General features: G+C 48.1%; 1 protein-coding gene across 1 annotated transcript; it reads right to left on the bottom strand.

Annotated features, from left to right (window-relative positions):
- Nucleotides 1–13214: 13214 nt before the first annotated feature.
- LOC124700511 (deoxyhypusine synthase-like) lies at nt 13215–17046 on the bottom strand. Its single transcript, XM_047232631.1, has 7 exons — nt 16813–17046; nt 16520–16687; nt 14932–15150; nt 14333–14416; nt 14023–14128; nt 13722–13957; nt 13215–13292 (listed from the first exon to the last, which is right to left on the bottom strand). Exons 1-7 carry the CDS (start codon nt 17044–17046, stop codon nt 13215–13217), a joined length of 1125 nt encoding a protein of 374 aa, XP_047088587.1.
- Between the last annotated feature and the right edge of the window lie 4113 nt (nt 17047–21159).

Here is a 21159-nt window from a genome sequence, read left to right as displayed (position 1 = left end):
TACTGTAGCACTCTCCCGGCGGACCCCCGACCCTCACCCCCACCTCTCTCTTTCACTCATTTTCCCTCATCCTCCTCTCCCGCAGGCCATCTTCCTCCCACGCCCCAGCCTCCTCCTCTCCCGTCGGCCGAGCAGGAGCACGGAACCACGCCGCCGCCTTCCTCCCTTCCTCCTCTCCCGTCGGGCCAGCAGGAGCAGGACCAAGGGCCGCCAGTACGCCGCCTCGACTGGCCGCCAACCGCCAGTACGCCGCCAACCGCCGCATACGCCGCCAACCGCCAGGACGCCGCCTCGAGCGCCACCAGGACGCGCCGCCAGGACGCCGCCTCGATGCGCCGCCAGTACGCCGGCCAGAACGCGCCGTCGGGACGCCGCGCTCGGCCAGAACGCGCCGCCATGTCGACCCGTATCGGGCAGGACGCACCTCTAGGAAGAACAAAGGACCCGATTGCTTTTCGTTTTCCTGCTGAAGGACCTTTGTGTAAAAAAATTGACCCATCACGTCTCAACCAATACAACCTATGCCAAACAATATCTGAACTCACCATCTCTCAACTGATACAGGCTACCAAACAAAGAGCAAATCTCAGTTGGGCATGTATGAGGTCACCATGTGTGAGGTGAGATAGTTATTCTGAGATGGCACAGGCTACCAAACACACCCGTAGTGTCATCAGCTTCATCTCGCAACTAATCCAACTACCCACGCGCAGAAGAAATATACCGGATGAAATTATCTACTTCACCTCGGCTTGCAAGCTAAATGTCCACTTACAAACTACGACTAATCCCACGCTCAAACGGATATCTATCGCGACTGAGGTTCGCGGGTGGCGCACCGCACGTACCATCTGATTGACGACGTCGGTGGCGTCGCCAAGGTAGGACGCCACGGACCCCGTGGAGGCGAGCGACCCGAGCAGCCCGTCAAGGCCGAGGCCGGCGCCGGCGATCATCGTGAACCGCGACTCGTCCAGGGACTCAGACGGCTTCAGCACGATGGCTCGCACGCCCTCCAGCGGGTCCGTGCTTCGCCCTCCGCCGCTGCTTCCCTCGCCGGCCATCTCCGGCGAATCCCCGGAGCCCGAGCCGCCGCCGCCGCGCAGTGAAACAAGCTTGGCTTTCCCGAATCAGGTTCCGCGCGGCGGCTGTCCCCCCGGTCGGTTCTCTTTCTCCTTTATTATTACTTTGCTGAGGTGGATATTCTCTTGGGCTTTTTCGGGCTAAACATTTTGAGCTGCTGACGGCCCAACTAATCTAATCAATTACTCCCTCCGTTCAGAATTATGAGGCTGGCATATGTCCCCAAGTTGTAAATTTAGGGAACATAATAGAAAGAATATATTTTAAAATATAGTGTATATTGTTATAAAGTTTAGATGTTCTACTGTCTAATGATATGATTGTTGTTTTGTAAAACTCATGTTATGTTGGTCAAATTGATGATCTATATATGCATGTGGGCCTTATAATCCCAAACAAAGGTAGTACGAGTAACAAACCTTTTTTTTAGCGGGAAACTGCTGCTTGAGGAGATTGGGGTAGGGGGAGGTCAAGAACACAGCGGTCGGACCTTGTGCTGGCGTGCACGAGCTCGGGGGGGAGGGGGGAGAGAGAAAGGGACAACTTCGAGGGGCGACATGAGGAGGAGGAGGATAACAGCGGAGTGGAGTTGGGGGTGCCATCGGCCGGCGGGGTGGAGATGGTGGCGGTAGCGCTAGGGTTCCTCGGGACCTATGCGCGTGTCGGGGGAGGAAGGAGTTAGGGTTGTCGTTGCACATCGTGGTGCAAGGAAACGACATGGAGAGCCCAGCACGTTCTGTGGCTCGTGGCCTATTTCTCCCCACCGTCTTCGATGCCCAGATATTTTCTCCTCCGCCTCAAATACACCGATGCCGCAGCAGTTCCACCCACGCAGATAGAAGAAATACAGACTTAGGAAAACGTAGTATTGCCATGTCGTCATGTTCATTCTAATTTTACAGGATTTCATATGCATCAAAATTTATGTAATGTCATTGTAGGAAAATCAAAGGACTCTGAGAAAGAGATTTAAGTGGATGTTAGTTTTTCTTAAATTTAGCGCAAATGACTAGGAAAAAATTCTATGGGATTTAATCACAAAAATCAAAACAACCAACGTGGAAAAAAAATGCCCTACGGATTTGAATCCTCCAATTGTTCTATGCAAATCATTTCAGTCAAAGGGACCCTTATTATGTATGCCGGCACTCTGTTGTATAGTTAAGGATTTTTGAGAAATGATCTATCCAAACATCTTCATATTGCCGACTCAATGGTGTGCGATAACTTCTCCATACAAGAAAAAACCATTTGTACAGAAACTGGAGAACAAGCACAAATGCACGGTGTTTTGAGGCTTGCGCGGACATGAGGATCCGGCTCAGTGTCCGCAGATCACAAGTTTTCCTATTATTAAAAGAGAAACTGAAAATTCAATTCAATGTTATTTTTGATCCTCGCCATATATGCTTATATAATAAAGTTAAAATTTCTCAAGGCAGATGAAGATCAGCGATCCATGTGCCGGAACCTTAATTTCTTTTTTTTTTCTTCTTCTTTTCTCCTTGTTTTGCTCCCTTTTTCTGTTGGGTTTCATATCTAACTGTTGCGGTCAAAAACCCACCGGCGAGTATCGACGGGCAACACCGTAGAGCCGGGAGGCTCCCAGGATTGCGGTGGACCCTGGTCCCTCGGGCGAAGGCCCGCAATGCCTTCTGGCACACGTCCTGGTGCTTACGGGGGCGTGCCACCTGACCTATACCTGATCAGGAAGGTGATGGATTGCTTCGACTAGTTTCCTGCATGGCAAACACGTAAACATTAAATACGAGCCCCGATCGGCTCTTAAGTTGTTCTGTGGATCGGCTCAAAGAGCCGATTGCCCCATGGTTCAGGTTAGATTTATAATGACATGGGGATCATGCTTTATCAATATCAAGCTAAACTAATCTACGATAGTCTAGGGTTTTCACCGTATAATCGGAACATCCTATGCGTAATTGAGCCTAGCAGATACGTAAGATGATGGAAAACCAGCCCTAAAGAGGCCTAAAAACCAACGTGAAGTTGATCCCCGGAACAATCCCTCTAGAGCTTAATAAACCACACCCCACGCACTACCGGATCGTTCAACCCGTTTATAAGGCCTAACCATACGGATATCAAACCAATCCTTGAAGAACAAGGAGCAACTATAACGGATTAGATCTACTAAATAAAGAACAAGCAAGATGCTGCCCTTACATCTAAAATAGGTGTAAGGGCAGCTAGATATCAAGGGGTAGCGTAGCTAAACAAGTACATCGTGAAAACATCGACGTCAACCCCAAAACACCTAAGATAAGAGTGTTGCTCGCCATCAAAAAGGCTTCAGCACGAGAAACACCAACAACGAATAAACTGATACTGCCTAGATCGCAAGATGCGATCTAGGCAGCATGTTGCTTACCCGGGAGAAACCCTCGAAACAAGGGGTGGCGATGCGCCTAGATTGATTTGTTGTGAACGTGATCGTCCTCCTTTCTCAATAACCCTAGATACATATTTATAGTCCGTAGACTTTCTAACTTGGGAATAAACACAACCGTGTACGAGCTAAACTCTATCTCTTAATTCTAACCGACACGTAACCTACTATAATTTACAGATACACGGGCAATCTTGCCCAAACTTCTTGTACAAGGCCGGTTCGGCAATATTTTCCATGCATATCTTCTAAGCCCATTTAATCACGGCCCATCTCCAGACTTGGTTAAATTCTGGTGATAACACATGCCCCCCTGGTTTTGGCAATGATAATTTCAAAACCACTATGTTTTTTTCTGCTTCGTAGGGTCACGTCGTGGCAGAGCAGAACCGTCGCAGAATCTTTCATCATGATGCCTTGCCTTCTCAGCTTCTCTGCAGGATTTGACAGATTCGGCACCATGTCCTCGGAAACCGCCACAGCACTAAATCTCCACTATATCCCCTTTTATTTAACCGCATCAAGCAACTCGCTTCTTCATCCCCTTGCTCAGTACTAGCCACCGAAAAGCCCTCCTCCGCCATGGACTCATCCTCCTCCTCTGCTGCATCGGCTCTCTCCTTCCAATCTTCTTCCTCAAGTGAGCCGATGCCAGAGCACAACCAATGGGATGAGCCGGAGTGGGACTTCGACTTCGTGCCGAATGGCCCACCCGAGGCCCTCGTAGGGTCGGATGGTGATTTACCCCCGACCGATGGGGAAGACGACCTCCGGTTCCTCATCGACGGGGAACTCGGAGGCGGAGAGTGAGGATGACCTCCTCTCCTGGGGTAACTTCACCCCCTCCGACGAAGAGGAAGAAGAGGAGGACGAGGAGGACGACGCCTCCTCCGACGAGGAGGAAGAGGAGGACGACACCTCCTCCGACGAGCCACCGGCGAAGCGCTTCCGCGGCTGGGCCTGGTCAGATGACGACGAAGACGACGATGATGAGGAAGAAGAAGCCCCTATTGAGGGCTACGACAGTAGCGACGAGGAGCTCGCCAGCAGCAGCACCGGCGGCGGCTACAACGGCGACGACGAGGACAGCGACGGTCCTTAGAGTAGGGACCACTAGCATAGGACTAGTAGTAGCAATCTGTCCTCCTTTTGTTCCTCCGTTCCTGAGCAATCGGCTCCTCCTTGTAAAAAATCCCCCTTTTTAAATTAATGAAGAAGGATTCCATGCTTAATTCTTCCGATTATCAAAATAAATCATTGCTCGAGTAGCCGATGGCAATACATCGGTCTTTGCCCAAAACGCCAGCAAGGCCAGTCCCACAATCGATTTCATACATCGGCCGTAAAATTGAATGGTGACCTGAAATAACAGTTGTCCCTCTATAGTCGATGGCTCCGCATCGGCTTTTCAGCTCTAAAGTCGATGGTCAGTGCAACGGCTATGCTTTTGTTTAGATTTTTTTTATCGGCCGATTTCATACATCGGCCCCCATATTCCACTGCTCAAGTTGATGAAATTTTTTTATCGGCCGATTTAAAATCGGCCCCCGTATTTCACTGCCCATCATCCCACATACTTGGGAAATATTTCTTGAGATGCTGGCCATTGACGGCCACTGGGAACTTCACACCATCCAACTGCTCGAGCATGTATGCATTGCCCTTTAGAACTTGGTCAACCCTGTACGGCCCGTGCCAATTTGGAGACCATTTACCATACGCCTTGTCCTTAGTCCCCAACGGCAACACGGCTTCCCATACCAGATCACCAACATGGAACTCATTTGGCTTCACCTTCTTATTATATGCACGAGCTACCTTGGCCTTGTTCTCCTTAATTTTCTCAAGTGACCAAAGTCTAAGTTCCGTCAGATCCTCAACGCTATCACTCATCAGGGCTGCATACTCTTCAGTTGTTAAGTCATTCTGAAACGTGACACGTCTCGACCCAGCCGTGATCTCCCAGGGTAACACGGCTTCTTGTCCATAGACCAGATGGTACGGCGAGGTTTTTACCGCCCCATGACATGACATGCGATAAGCCCATAAAGCCTCCGACAAAACCTCGTGCCAACGCCTAGGGTACTCGTCGATTTTTCTCTTAATCAGCTTGATAAGGCTTTTGTTGGACGCTTCAGCCTGCCCATTTGCCTGAGCATAGTATGGAGATGATCGGATCAACTTAATTCCCATGCCCTCGCAGAAATCTCTGAACTCGCGAGAAACGAAAACCGAACCTCCATCGGTCGTGATGGTCTGGGGAATCCCAAATCTGTGAATGACATGCTCTTTCACGAAACTGATAACGTCCTTCGATGCCACAAACTTCATAGGGACGGCCTCCACCCATTTAGTGAAATAATATGTAATGGCCAAGATCCACTCGTGGCCTTTGCTCGATGCAGGATGGATTTTGCCGATCATGTCCATGCCCCATCATCGAAATGGCCAAGGCTTGATGATGGGGTTCATTGCTGATGCGGGTACCATCTGAATGCTCCCAAACTTCTGACAGGCTTGACACCCTTTATAGTAATTGAAACAGTCCTCAAGCATGGTGGGCCAATAAAACCCGATCGCCTGATCAACCACTTCATCTTATGAGCCGATTGATGAGTTCCACAGGCGCCTTCATGTACCTCGTGTAAGAGCCGATTTGCCTCGGCTGTTCCCAAATATTTGAGAAGTAACCCTTCCAAGGTCCTATAGAACATGTCATCTCCAATAAGGACATACTTCATGGCCTTGTACCTTATCCGTTTAGGTGCCCCCCGAGCCGGATCTTTCAAGTAATTGAAGATATCGGCTCTCCAATCATCCGGCTCCATGAAATGTATCCGGACATCGGCTCCTTCCACTCGTATCCTTATAGCATGACGCCATCTCGTGCGAGATCGTTTGCCTCCGTATTCCGCGACCTCGGGACCCAGTTGAAGTTTATGTACCTAAACTGCGTCACCAGCTCACGGCAATGCATCCATAACGGGAAGAGCGATTCGCTCTCACACTTGTATTCGTCCGTGAGCTGGGAGATCACCAACTTTGAGTCTCCAAAAAGTTCCATTGCTTCTGCCCCGGCTTCAATTAGCAACTCCATCTCCTTACATACTCGCTTCATACTCGGCAACATTGTTGGTGCAAGGGGTAGATAGCCTCGATGGAGAAGGTGTAGGTTGCCCCCGGGCGACACGAGTAGGATGCCGATGCCGCAACCATCATCGCAAACCGACCCATCGAAGAACATGGCCCATGCACGTATAGACAAGTGCTTGCTATATTAGTGTTGATTCGCTCGGCGATCGGATCGGCCAAGGCCTGTCCTTTGACTGCTTTCGCAGGTTGATACCGGAGATCCAATTCCGATAACGCAAACATCCATTTACCGAGTCGGCCTTTCAAAACAGGAGCCGACAGCATGTGCTTGATGACGTCTGATTTGCAAATGATGACGATTTCTGCCGTCAGAAAGATGTGACGAAGCTTGGTGCAGGTAAAAAATAGGCAGAGGCACAACTTCTCGATCTCCGGGTACCTCGTCTCTCGCATCCAACATCCTTCTGCTGAGGTAGAAAGCAACCCTTTCCATGCCATCATAGATTTGCACTACCACTAAGGCGATAGAAGTATCGGCTCATCGACGAGTAAATATAGAATGGCTCTGTCTTGTCAGGGCGGAACCAACACGGGCGGTTTCGTTAGATATTCTTTAATCTCATCAAACGCTCGCTGTTGCTCTGCCCCCCAGTGAAACTCCTCATCAGGTTTGATTTTTACCAATCCCATGAACGGCTCAATTCGTCCTGACATATTAGAGATGAATTTTGCCGATGAGACTTTGGAGTTCCTTCTTGGTGGTAGGTGGCTTCATTGTTCGCACTGCCTCTTGACTTTTCAGGCCGATCTCAATTCCACGTTCATGAACTAGGAAGCCCAGGAATTGACCGGTCGTCACACCAAAAGCACACTTCTTTGGATTCATTCTAAGTCCGAACTTTCTAGTTCGGTCCAAGATGCGTCGCAAATCCTCCAGGTGTCCTTCCACTGAGACAGACTTGACCACCACGTCATCAATGTAGATCTCTACCAACTTGCCGATCAGATCATGAAAGATGTAATTCATGGCTCGTTGGTACGTTGCACCGGCATTCTTCAGCCCAAATGTCATGACCACATACTCGAACAAGCCCACCGAACCCGGTACTCTGAAGGAAGTCTTGTGTATATCTTCCGGAGCCATGAAAATCTGGTTGTAACCGGCATTACCATCCATGAAGCTTAAAACCTTATGACCAGCCGCTGCATTGATCAACGTCTCAGCCTACAGGCATAGGGTACTCATCCTTCGGAGTGGCTCTGTTGAGGTCGCGAAAATCTATGGCGACGCGCCATCGGCCGTCCTTCTTCTCCACGAGTACGATACTAGATATCCACTCAAGCATACCCGCATGGCCTGATGAACCCGGCGCTCAACATCTTCTCAATCTCCTTCTTGACTTCTTCTAGAATTTCGGCCTTCATCTGCCGTGCTCGTTGCTTCGGAACGGCCGAAATCCTTTCTTAAGAGGTAGCCGATGCTCAATGATGCTCTGTCTAGCCCGGGCATCTCCGTATAATCCCGAGCAAAACAATCCGGGTACTCTTTTAACAAAGCTATCATCGGGCCCCTCGGATGCGGATCTAACTTTTTGCTGATAAATGTTGGTCGTGGCTTATCCCCAGGACCAATGTCAATCTCTTCTAGCTCATCAGCTGACGCAAACCCATACCCTAGCTTTCCGTCGCCTGTTAGATCGACGTTGAACACAGGCAGAACGTATGGCGAGGATAATTTTGGCCGATTGCTGGAATCGGCCTCCATGTTGATTGAATTGCTCAATGAAGGTTTGCAACTTGTATGTGCTCCCTTACAAGAGGGAGTCTCCCTACCACGACTACGTGACATGTTTGAAGTGAGATCCTTGCTTTTTATTTTTTGGGGCCGACCGCAGGGATCGGCCTTGCCACGTATGTCGATGGATGTTGCTCTTGCTACTCTATCAGGCCGGTGGATAAGACCAGCCTCACCCCGTTTTTTGTCACCTCGATGCGATCACAGCCGTCCAAACTGATTCCAGAGAGCGGCTCTTGGTCTTCCGAGTCCCAAATGTTCATGCCGGCTATCGAGACGTCGATCGAGTCATCTGCATGTACGACTTCTACGTCGTCTCCATCCCACTGTATCAGGCATTGGTGCATTGTAGATGGAATGCAGCAGTTGGCGTGAATCCAATCCCTTCCTAGCGAACGCGCGTAGGTGCTCTTGCTTGTCGACGATGAAGAATGTCGTTGGGATCGTCTTTCGGCCTATGGTTAGATCCACGTTCGGGACACCTTGCGTCCCCGATGCTTGGCCGTTGAAGTCGTTGAGTGTGACGTTGGTCTTGATCGGATCGGCACCTGGAGCGTCCCAAACGCCGTAGCATGGAATATGGCATTATGTTGACCGCTGCTCCCGTGTCAACCAACATCCTGCCGACGGGCTGCCCATTGATATAACCCTTTAGGTACAGGGCCTTCATGTGTTTGTAGCCCTTCTCCCGTGGTTTTTCAAAGATGACGGGTTGTGGACCGCAGTCAAACTGTGCTATCGGCACTTCCTCAGTTCCTGGGGCACGAAACTCTGATGGAAGGAAGAACACCATGTTTGTGCCAGCCGATGTACCCACATCGGCTTTTTCTTGCTTGGGACGCCAAACTTTCTTTGGTGGACGAGTCTCTTCGTCCAAAGTCTGCTGAATTTTCACGGCCAGATCGGGCCGCGCTTTCCTTAACGTGTGCAAGTATCGTGCTTCGGCTTGCTCCAAGCTACGTAGCCGCTGAACCCTACGCTTTTGGGAGTGGCCGAGTCCATCGGGGCACCACCTTGGCCGGTGGTACCTATCCTCTTCTTCATCTTCTGACTCCTCAAAGTCTTCATCTTGAGAGGACTCAGCACGTTTGTTCTGTGGCGGGAGAGGTCCTAGACGCTTGAAAACTGAAACTTCCCCTGCATCCTTCTTGCGGTGTCTACACTCCGGGCAGTTGTCGATTGTAGGCAATCGGCTCATCCCTGAATCCCAGCAGTGTTTAAAGAAGGGACAGTCCCAGTGTCTGTCCATGTCTTCCTGCTCCCTTGAACTCTCCTTAGCGCGGTGCTCACGTCCTTCGTCGTCTCTGTCGTGCCGACGGTACCTTCCTTTATCTTCATCGGACCGATTGTATCTCTCGTCGTTTCGTCAGTACTCGCCGAGCGTCGGTCATACCGATATTCATATTTGTTGAGGAGGTGCGTGGAAAGTGGTTTTTGGTATCGCACGCTTCTCACTTGTTCCTTGGTGAGGTACCGCTTGTCATCATATCGGGGCCGGTCGCGTGGATCGGCCTCCTCCTTTTCCTTGTTGCGGGAGTGACTGCTTTCCTCTTTATCCTTGCCATGGTGGCGCACAGGCCCTGCCATGTTAACATCGAACGAGAAATCCAGTCGCCGCCTCGCGGAGTGGTTAGGTTCCACCATGTTGACGCCAGGGAACGGATGTGTGTCCACTTTCATGGCAAACTGCCCAAAGAGCAATCGGCCTTGTTCTATCGCCATTTGGATCTGCTGACGAAACACCTTGCAGTCATTGGTGGTATGGGTGAACGAGTGATGCCATTTGCAGTACGGCATCCCGTTCATTTCTTGTGCTGTAGGGATTTTATGGCCTTCGGGCAACTTCAGCTGTTTTTCCTTAAGCAAAAGATCGAAAATCTGCTCAGCCTTGCTCAAATCGAAGTCAAACCCTCTTGCAGGCCCTTGTGGTTTTACCCATTTGCAGGACACGGGGTTTGCCCCCCGAGCCCATTCAGCTACAGCCACCTCTAGGTCTGGTGCAGGATCTTCAGTTTCTTCCATCTCAACCAGGCCTACCGGATGCTTGAACTTGTCTTGGTACAATTCAGGGTGCCGCTGCTCATACGATGTGAGTTTTTGCACCATGTGCGACAATGAACTGTACTCTGCTTGGGAAGTCAGATCCTTGATCGGCGTTGCGAGGCCCAGTACTGCCAGCTCGATTGCTTCCTTCTCAGATAAACGAACCGAATAACATCGGTTCCCGACAGATCTCGAAACGTTGGATGTATTCGGACACTCGTTTCTCCTCGCTTCTGCCGCACCTGTGCTAGATCGGCAATGCCAGCTTCGGTAGCATCTGAGTGATATTGCACATGAAACTGCTCCTCTAGCTGCTTCCATGTGCGGACTGAGTTTGGTGGCAACGAGGTGTGCCACCCGAAGGCTGATCCCGTAAGAGATTGTGCGAAAAACCTCACACGTAACGGGTCTGATACTGAAATCAAGCCCAGTTGTGCCAAATATCGGCTTACGTGCTCTATTGAGCTAGATCCTTCTGCTCCATTGAATTTTGAGAATTCAGGGAGCCGATATTTGGGTGGCAGCGGGATCAGATCGTACTCGTCGGGGTACGGCTTGGAATAGCCGATTGTTTTCCTCTTCGGCAAGATGCCGAACTGGTCTCTCAAGATGGTGATGATCTGTTCCATGGTATTAGCTGTAGGGACCGAGCCCTCATGACTCGTTCCAGTAGCATATTTAGCTAGCCATGCTTGTTTGTCAGCGTCTGCTCCAGAAATCCCTGTTGGTGCAATCTGGTTCGTTCGTGCCAAGGCATTGCAGTCCGGCACGTACGTGCACATGTATCCATGTGGGATCTCCTTAGGCGGCTCATATAGGAACTGACAATCGGTAGGATCGCCTCCAACCTTGTAGACGACGTACGCCGATGAACCCGGCGGCTCTGGTGCTGCAAGCGCGAATGGTAGCGGCGGTCTGATTTGGAGCGGTATCTCTCCCTGGTGAGTCCCTAGGGTAGGTCCTGACGGGGAGTACTGATGCTTCATGATTTCTCGCACCACACGGACCGCGATGCGCTCGAGAGTATTCACCAGGCTTTCGGAATAGCGGTGTAGAGAATGAGCCGCCATGTAATTGATTTCCGGCGCGAGCTCGGTACGTTCCTCCGAAGGGGTAGACAGGTCCACTCCGTCAAGAACACCTTCGAGGGAGAACCCCTTCCACCTTACGCCATGTGAACGGGTCCTCACGAAGGAGCCGATGAGATCGGCTTCCAAGATGGCTTTCATCTCATCATACTTCTTCTTTTGCTCTTCGGGCAGATCTGCGTACGTGACTGGTTCGCCAACCATCTCATCCGCAGCTTTTGACATGGTTGCTGCAGATGTCGATGTTGTTGTTGTTGCAGAATGTCCCACCGGGCGTGCCAGAATGTGTTGCGGTCAAAAACCCACCGGCGAGTATCGACGGGCAACACCGTAGAGCCGGGAGGCTCCCAGGATTGCGGTGGACCCTGGTCCCTCGGGCGACGGCCCGCAATGCCTTCTGGCACACGTCCTGGTGCTTACGGGGGCGTGCCACCTGACCAATACCTGGTCAGGAAGGTGATGGATTGCTTCGACCAGTTTCCTGTATGGCAAACACGTAAACATTAAATACGAGCCCCGATCGACTCTTAAGTTGTTCTGTGGATCGGCTCAAAGAGCCGATTGCCCCATGGTTCAGGTTAGATTTATAATGACATGGGGATCATGCTTTATCAATATCAAGCTAAACTAATCTACGATAGTCTAGGGTTTTCACCGTATAATCGGAACATCCTATGCGTAATTGAGCCTAGCGAGATACGTAAGATGATGGAAAACCAACCCTAAAGAGGCCTAAAAACCAACGTGAAGTTGATCCCCGGAACAATCCCTCTAGAGCTTAATAAACCACACCTCACGCACTACCGGATCGTTCAACCCGTTTATAAGGCCTAACCATACGGATATCAAACCAATCCTTGAAGAACAAGGAGCAACTATAACGGATTAGATCTACTAAATAAAGAACAAGCAAGATGCTGCCTTTACACCTAAAATAGGTGTAAGGGCAGCTAGATATCAAGGGGTAGCGTAGCTAAACAAGTACATCGTGAAAACATCGACGTCAACCCCAAAACACCTAAGATAAGGGTGTTGCTCGCCATAAAAAAGGCTTCAGCACGAGCAACACCAACAACGAATAAACTGATACTGCCTAGATCGCAAGATGCGATCTAGGCAGCATGTTGCTTACCCGGGAGAAACCCTCGAAACAAGGGGTGGCGATGCGTCTAGATTGATTTGTTGTGAACGTGATCGTCCTCCTTTCTCAATAACCCTAGATACATATTTATAGTCCGTAGACTTTCTAACTTGGGAATAAACTCAACCGTGTACGAGCTAAACTCTATCACTTAATTCTAACCGACACGTAACCTACTATAATTTACAGATACACGGGCAATCTTGCCCAAACTTCTTGTACAAGGCCGGTTCGGGAATATTTTCCATGCATATCTTCTAAGCGCATTTAATCACGGCCCATCTCCAGACTTGGTTAAATTCTGGTGATAACACTAACCTACCATATTACTTGGTTAAAAGGCTTTAGTGTTATTGTTGTTGATGATGATGAAAAATGTATAATGGCACAAATGCAACATGACACTCCATAGTCCATACATAGTCTCACTTGAGCATACAAATGGAACCTCCAGGTACAATGAAAGTTGAAATCACTAAGAACCAGATGAGTGGTTTGAAAGCATAGATGCATAAATAACAATTCAATCAAGGTCCTTTTTTCGCCGTCAGGAATTCAAATGATTCAATTTGCGCCATGAAACCTACGTGCAAATGTTGCGGCAACGAGTAAGGGGAAAGCAATCGCCGCTTCACAATGGACCTACATTTCAAAAAGCTAAAACGTTAGATTGCTGTAATAATAATCCAATAGGATATGTTGACATCATTACACAACAATATTCTTTTTTTACGGAACCTCGTGAGAGAGCGGGGACCTCCCGCATTGCATTATAAGAAGAAGGGAAATGATCTAGTCAATAAGGAAAACCGGACCCGAAGACCATACACAACAATATCCTGCAATGCAGAACGTGTGCGTAGAAAAACCATAAATGAAGATGGCTTAGAAATTGGACGCCAGGTCAAGACATGGATACATATTTTTTTTTACAAACCAGTTGCAATAAAAATTGGCATGTGTTTCAGGATCTATAAACACATGGAACTTTTTAGTAACTAGAGTCTAACAGTATGCAAACCACAAAACTGAAAAGGCATCTGAAACCAGTGATGGTGTGTATACATATACCTTTACAGGTTTGGCTGAACCATTGATCTTTCCCCATGAAACAGCTTCATCCGGATGTGCTCCTGAGTCACTGCCATCAAACTCTTGAGCTGTGTTGATGTAGACTGCATAATCTGCACCATTGCGGAGCATATTGGCATTGCATATATGATGCTTTGGAAGGCCTCCACCAAGAATTATAGCCCCTGTCTTCCTTGGGGTTGCATTAATTGCTTCACCATTCATCAGCCTTACATCTGCAGGAAACTTTCAAGCATTTGAAATGCAACGAAAGCAAAAGAGCAGGTACAGTGGAACTTACCTTGCACAATGTCAATAATAAGACCAGGATTGCGAACTGCATGGCAAAACAACATATCTCCGATTGATCCATCAGCCAATGCTGGGCAGTATACAGGAATATTGTTCTGGTCAATTTTAACAAGTCAGCACAGTATAATTTTTAATCTTGCACAGCCTAAAATCTAAACAAAAACATGCGTATTCATTCATTTTCCCCATCAAACCTACTTTATCTCATTTCTTAACCAAACTATTTATATAGACACGCATGTAGACTTTTTGATACTTTGGGAAGAACATATATGTTTAGTCAAAACTCAGCATGTCACCTTGTGTGCCCAGTATAGGTAGGAGCTTTCGTCATTTATTTCTTTGCCGAGGCGAGCAATCACCTTTGATGGTGTCCAAACATTCTGCAGATAGTAAGATATATTCATGAAGATTACAAAAACATAAAGACTGTCGACAATGAAGCTATAGATTGGAGAATTTCTTCCAACAAAATTGTATATTTTATAATACTTAAAAATATTTTAGCTGGAAATTTGCTTCTGTGCAATGGCGGTTTTGCTTCAAAAAAATAGTCTTTTCCATAATATTGATAAATATTTGACTTAATTGTTTCCAAATATTTCAGTTAATTGAAACATGTTTCAGCTAATTTGTTTCTAATTTATGCATCAGAATCTTCCATGTGCACATAATCAAGCACATAAAGTAGGGTACCCAAATAATGGGAGATCTGCGCTCGTCGATTTCTATTAATGAAACTGTCGCAGTTTATACAGGAACATCAGTGAGAAATAAGTGAAAAGGAAAACGTCAGCTCATGCTATCTATATGAAACAGTATAAACATTTTAATTATATAAAAAAACTTTTATTATTCAAACATGCTGATGCGAATCTCAGCCAAGTGGAATTAATACCTTGGTAGATTGTTCCAGGTGCATCTGATCAAGGAGTGGCACGATCCATTTTTCAAACTTGCAATAGTTATCGTTGGGCATCAACAGATTTCCTATCCGGTTCAGTCCTTTTGAGCGCAGCATTGTTCCGGGTAGAGAAAAATCACCTCGGTACGTCGGTGCAAGGCATTTTATGAGATCTTCCTCTATTCCACCGGCAGTCGTAACAATAACATCCACCTGAAGAAAACGATTTTGTTCAAATTAACTATCAACGGATTTGTACATGAGTAAGCAATGGCTATGTTGGTTGACACTTGGATGCTTATACTTTATGTTCCGTTATTCTTATAGGTATATGTATATGATAGTAACCGGAGCAAACATCTCTAGCTAGGCGATTTGTCGTACTTGTTTTTTCGATAAAGAGAATATATTAATAGATTTGTCGTACTTGTACTAACAGATTTTAAATTAGCAGGACATATATGTGAACTTCGTATGTTTTCAGGTTTGCATACATAAGAGCATGTCTAACAGGCCCCGTATAACCAGCCCACTCCGTAAAATTCCGGCGGGATACGGGCAGGCGCGATATGGGCCGTCTAGCAGGCCCCGTATTCGGGCCGGCCCGTTTCGGCGGAATACGGGCCCCAGGAAATCGGCCCCGTCGCCCCCTACTTATACTGGGCGCAGGTGCGAGTGAGGGGTTAACCCCTCACTCGCAACCCTAGCTCCGCCGTGCGCCGCCGCCTCCGTAGTTAGCTCCGTCGAGCAATTCCTCACTCCCCCGCGCCGCATTCCACCCCAGCTCCGGCATGTACGCGCGCGGCCGCAGCACCGCCTCGCCGGCGAGCGGATCGAAGCGATCCCGCTCGCCGGACACCGTGGAGGAGGCGTGGCGGCGCCAGTGCAAGCGCTCCGCCCAGGGGAGTCGCCGTGCGGCGTTCCAGTACGCCGGCGCGCTTTACGGGCCGGATTCGCTCCGGGAGTTCGCCGCGGGTGGGCGGTGTTACCGAGAAGACCCGCCGCTCAAGCCGATGAGCGGCGTCGCCTTCGAGAAGTGGCGCACCGACTGGGAGCGTGACCGCGCGTCGAAGGCGGCATGGGCGGCTCGCATCGGCAGCACCAGCGGCGGAGGAAGCGGAGGAGATCCGCGAGCCGGCGAGGAGGAAGCGGAGGCGGCAGAGGAGGAGGCGGTCTTCCTGCAGGCGGTGGCCGCATCCGAGAAGGATGCCGCCGAGAAGGCTCGGGCGGAGGCAGAGGAGGAGGCGGCGGCCATCGCCGCCGTCCGGGAATTCCAAGCGCGGGAGGCGCAGGAGGAGGCGGCCTCCATCGTGTTCATCCCATTCGTCATCCTTGACGAATAGATGTAGGATAGATGTAGGTATGATCGCAATGTATGTATGATCCGTAGTATGATCAATGAAGATGAACTTCCCGGGGTTTTAATTTTTGAAAATAAGGGGCGAAATACGGGGTCTGCTAGACGAAATGGCTCTTCCGTTAGCAATTTTTCGATACGGGACGAAACGCGAGCTTTATACGGGGCATAGGAATACAGGACCTGTTAGACATGCTCTAAGTGGTGCAAACTTGGAGTATTTACCATGTGATGCTGAACTAGAAACCGGATGACATCCCGTATGCCAGAAGACACGAGGTTTGAAGTGAAACCAAGAAATATCTTGCACTTGACAGATTCTTTGTGTCTGGGGTGAAGCTCAGCTTCATCACAGCCCTCACTTGGCTTCTCGTGAGACAACCTCCAATCCAACTTCAGTGCACAAAGCGCCAGTAAAATGTAAGGAGAGTTAGTAAAGGAAGAATAGATACCGGCTACTACTGATCTGATCACATGCTCAAAAGGCAAACTGTGGTGAAAATGCGGGTGGTGTGTACCATCTGGTTGACGACGTCTATGGCGTCGCCGAGATGAGACGCCTGGAATCCAGTGGAGGCGAGCGAGGCGAGCAGCCCGGCTAGGCCGAGGCCGGCGTCGTTGAAGTTGGCGCCGGCGATCCTCGTGGACAGCGAGTCGTCGAGGGAATCGGACGGCTTAAACAGGATGGCGCGCACGCCCTCCAGTGCGTCCGTATTGCGCTCTCCACCGTCGCCGCCTCCATCGCCGGCCATTTTCTCCGAGCCCGATCGAGCAGCTGCTTCGCGCGCGAGAAACAATCTAGCCGCTTCACCCTTTCCACCGAGAAAATACAGTAGTAGCTAACCAGGTTCTGCGCGCGCGGCTGTGTGCTTCCGGCCGATCGTCTCCTTCCTTTTAACCTTGCGAGACGCTGCGCTCGGATGCCAGGAATGCTTACACGTACGTGCTCCATATCCAGAAACACAAAAACGCTAGTGCCGGAAGCTAGGCACGTCGCGGTCACGCGTGTTTCGTGTGAGGACGTGGGTGGGCACCGGGTCGTTGTTGCATGCATGTTGCTGCACGTTGCAATGTCGGTCTCATACAAATATAGAGATAAGCGCGATCCCGCCAGAATCTCTCTTATTGTTCATTTTATCATTTTTTAAATTTTAATTTAAAATTTTGTCTCAAATTTGTGATAGAAATGACAAGATACACTATAATTGGGACTTTGCCAGGACCCACTTGACACCTTATGCATAAAATGAGAGATCTGCAAAAGTTGAGTACAACCTAAACAAATATAGTGCGTCTACTGAAACCCAAAGTAGTGAGATTTCGATATTCGTTAAGTGATCGACTGTTGTGGTCTAGCTATCAATGATACTGTTCTCTTCCACTAAAAATCTGCCTCAATGATCACATGGTGTGAAACATGAGGTTTGATTCTTGATAGCATGCCAGGTACCGCTAGGAATTAATCGGCTTCGGATGGATTGCTTCCGATCGGACCAGGCTGTACCCACAAGATGGATCCACTATTTTTGAGTGTGCATTCCTTGATCTGAACCACCCCATCGGAAGCATTTCTTATCGATGGTAGCACTATTTTTTTTCCCGTGTGTATTCCTTAGCGACGGCAACACGTTTTGACAGAGGAAGCATTCCTCTTGATTAACAGATTAACAGAAGCATCATTTTTGTGGTGCTATAGAACATATTCTTGACATCATGGAACATTCTTTCTGTGACAAACACAAATATTTATGCTATGGTCTGCAAATATTTTGTGCTATGAAATATCTTTTTGATACAACCCAAACAAATTTATTTCCTTGCAACAGAACATGCGTGCATGTGAAAAAATGAGGCCTTGCAAAAAAAGTGCACTTGGGAATCATGTTGAAACAAAATCCATGACCCGAATCGTACCAAATAGTATGTCAAACCATAAAACTTCAAAACCTAAAATTCACAACAGTCTATCTCAAAATTACCTAATACATGTGAAAAATATAAAGGATGACACTATATGAACCTCGTCTGGCATCGTGTGTCATTGAAGAAGGAAGACCAAGACAATAACAGATGCAATGGCGAGGAGAGAAGGGCGTCCTAGTCAACGACTGTAACAAACTGGCCACTGATAGTCATGTTGGCGCCTCCAACAAATTCTCGTAGTGAAGGGGGATGCGTAGGTTTTGGAGGGAAAGGGCGAGCTAGCGCTTTGGGGAGAACAGGTCACGATGGGGATGTGCGGGCCGACACATCGGGGATGTGCGGGCCGGCGCGTTGTTGACAACATTTGGCGGCGGTGGGGACAGGAGGGTTGTTTTTCTTTAACATGAAGTTGTGATTTCTTTGACACGATGGGGAGAGGAGACTCGTGTTGAGGGAGGGGTTTTTTTTTGTAACACATCATACTTTATTCATCTAAAGTGCATTTTACAGATAGCAGCGTGAAGGAAAGCATGCTGGTTACATATAAGATGTCCCTGGATGGACATGGACTTGCTTCTAAACCTAGCCAACAGATCATTAAAGAGCTAATTTGAACTCTGAGAGCTAGACGAGCTAGGCATGGGCGGGCCTACATGTATTCATAGGTATGCAGGTGTATACCTAAAAAAAATCAAACTTTTTAAATCATATGATACAGCTATCAATTTTCGTTTACATTGTATAAAATCTAATCCAAGTGTTGATACAAACTAGCTGTTGGTTTGTTGGCAAGAGTAAGTGAGCCTGCACAAGTAGGTCCTAGGTTCAAGTCTTGGTTTTGTCCCTATTTTTCGAATTTTCTTTGTATCTTTTTTTGAATACCCATTGTCAAAGTCCGGGGGCCGCCCATGAAGCTAGGTGGTCGGCTTTAACATTGTTGCATCTCCTGATGTGTGTTGTGCTTCCTGTATGGAAGGAGGGAGGGGCGTGTATTTCTGCAAGCCCATATGTTTCATCTCTTTGTCTCTTTATGGTTTCCTTGACCTCCATTCTGGTTCCTAAAATAATTCCATTTATTGCTGCAAACACTTGAGAAGGTTTGCACACTTTCCTGCAAAAGAAAGTGTCGTTCCAAACTTTCCAAAGACACCATGGGAAAGTGTAAAGAGTGTTTGAGGTAATTTGCGGATGTTGCAAGGTGATCAAAGCTTGGATCAAATCTGGAATAGATCGATGATGATATGCAATACATTCAGTTTTGATACAACAAGGATAGCTGAACCAACAACCTTGGAAAAAGGGCGCAAAACAGCATATGCATTTCATTTTCAAGATTTCCACGCCTAGAACAACAATCTTCCCTCTTACCCGTTGGAAGCACTTTTCAAAGTAATCTCCATGCAAAAGTTTGAGCTCTTGGTTCCATCCATTTTCGCTTCATACCTACTTGGGTAAAGAAGTTACTTGCATTCGTACAATTTTGGGTCTTTGTCTTGGGGGAAGTTGAAGATTGTTAAATAAGTACTAGTAAGTACTCATGGGTGAGAACTCACCTGCATGGGTTAGTTTCCAAATCAAAGTATATTGGCCATTTATATTATATTGTGTGTTTCGAGGATTTCATTTGCAGTTGTGGGTTCTTTTCCAAAAAAAATCCGCGAGGAATCCAAAGATCCTTAACTTGAGAAAGGTAAGTGAAAGGTTGTTGTTGTAATATAATACTACCATAGATAATTTCCCAACCATCAAAACAAAGAGAGCTCCAAATGAAACTAGTCACATCAACAATTTGACACGTAGTCATTGAAGAGGTTTTACCTTAAGTATAGCGGACCAGGAAGATTATTTTAGTTTGTTTGGCTTGGCTTTCCAAATGGAAGTGTCTTGAGTATTTGAGCTGTTTGGCTAGGTGGTTCCTTTGCCAACCTCCATGATGTTGAAAGGATGAGACCTTGATTGATTGCCTACAAATTCCTAATACCAAGAGACCACCTATATGTTTTCCAATACAAACATCTTCCCATGCCCAAAGGAAAAGGCTTTTAGTTGTTTGGTCATCTTGGACACATGTCCATTAGAAGTCCCTGATGATTGCCATGAGTTTTGCAATGAATTTTTCTAAGAAGATGATATTGGACATGTAGTAGATCACATGGATAGAGGAGAACATTGATTTAATGAGTGTTAGTCTGGCTACTTGCGAGAGTCAATTTGCTTTATAAGTGGATAGTTTGGGGAAAACTCCTAGATGAACCGCGCGGCATTTGAGCCGGCCGCATCCAAGGCTGAGAACGTTTCAAGATTTGTGCTTATAGTAGGACCACGAGCAGTATGAGAAGCAGTCAAAGGACGTATAGGACGCGTCGTGTATTTGGAGGTACAGCTATACACCATGGTCCCCGGGGCGTCAATTACTGAAGCCCGGCGGCGTTAGCGGGTGGCAGACGACCGTTGCGAGTACGACTACTGTATAACGGGCGTTTGTTGCAAGATTTTTTACCGAGACAGCACTATTTAAGCAGCGTTGTGGCGATTTGGAAGATCATATCGTCCTCTCAACTCTCGACCTCCCGTTCCAGGTTTACTGATCGCCGGTGCCCTCCATAGCCAGCCTCCACGAACCAGTCTAAGCTGTTCCGCGCTGCCGCATGTGCAGCAGCTCAGCCTCCATGTCGCAGTCTTCTTCCAGCTCGCGCCGAAGCCGCACACCACCAGGGCCGCTGCCGCTCATCATGTGTCCAAGATGTGGGAACATCAGGGTTCGATGGTGGGTATCAGGCACCGATGCCAACCCCGGCATTCGGTTCTACAAGTGCCCCAACTAGCGTGTGAGCTCTTTGCTTTCTAACGATCATTTCGAATCTGTAATCAATCTTTTACTCCTGTTCCCTGAGGTCCCGATCGCACTATTCTTATGCGATCACGACGATAATTTTGCAGGC

This window comes from Lolium rigidum, chromosome 3, assembly GCF_022539505.1.
Source record: "Lolium rigidum isolate FL_2022 chromosome 3, APGP_CSIRO_Lrig_0.1, whole genome shotgun sequence".
Lineage (NCBI taxonomy): Eukaryota > Viridiplantae > Streptophyta > Magnoliopsida > Poales > Poaceae > Lolium > Lolium rigidum.
Note: the sequence above shows the minus strand (reverse complement) of the source record. Positions and strands in the feature narration are given on the sequence as shown.

Excerpts from the sequence above, each read along its gene's own strand:
- LOC124700511 (XM_047232631.1), bottom strand. The coding sequence starts at position 17,046 with ATGGCCGGCGATGGAGGCGGCGACGGTGGAGAGCGCAATACGGACGCA. Across the intron at positions 16,688-16,812 it reads TAGACGTCGTCAACCAGATG|TTGGATTGGAGGTTGTCTCA; the intron begins GTACACACCACC and ends TGTGCACTGAAG. Across the intron at positions 14,417-14,931 it reads ACCTGGAACAATCTACCAAG|AATGTTTGGACACCATCAAA; the intron begins GTATTAATTCCA and ends TACTATCTGCAG.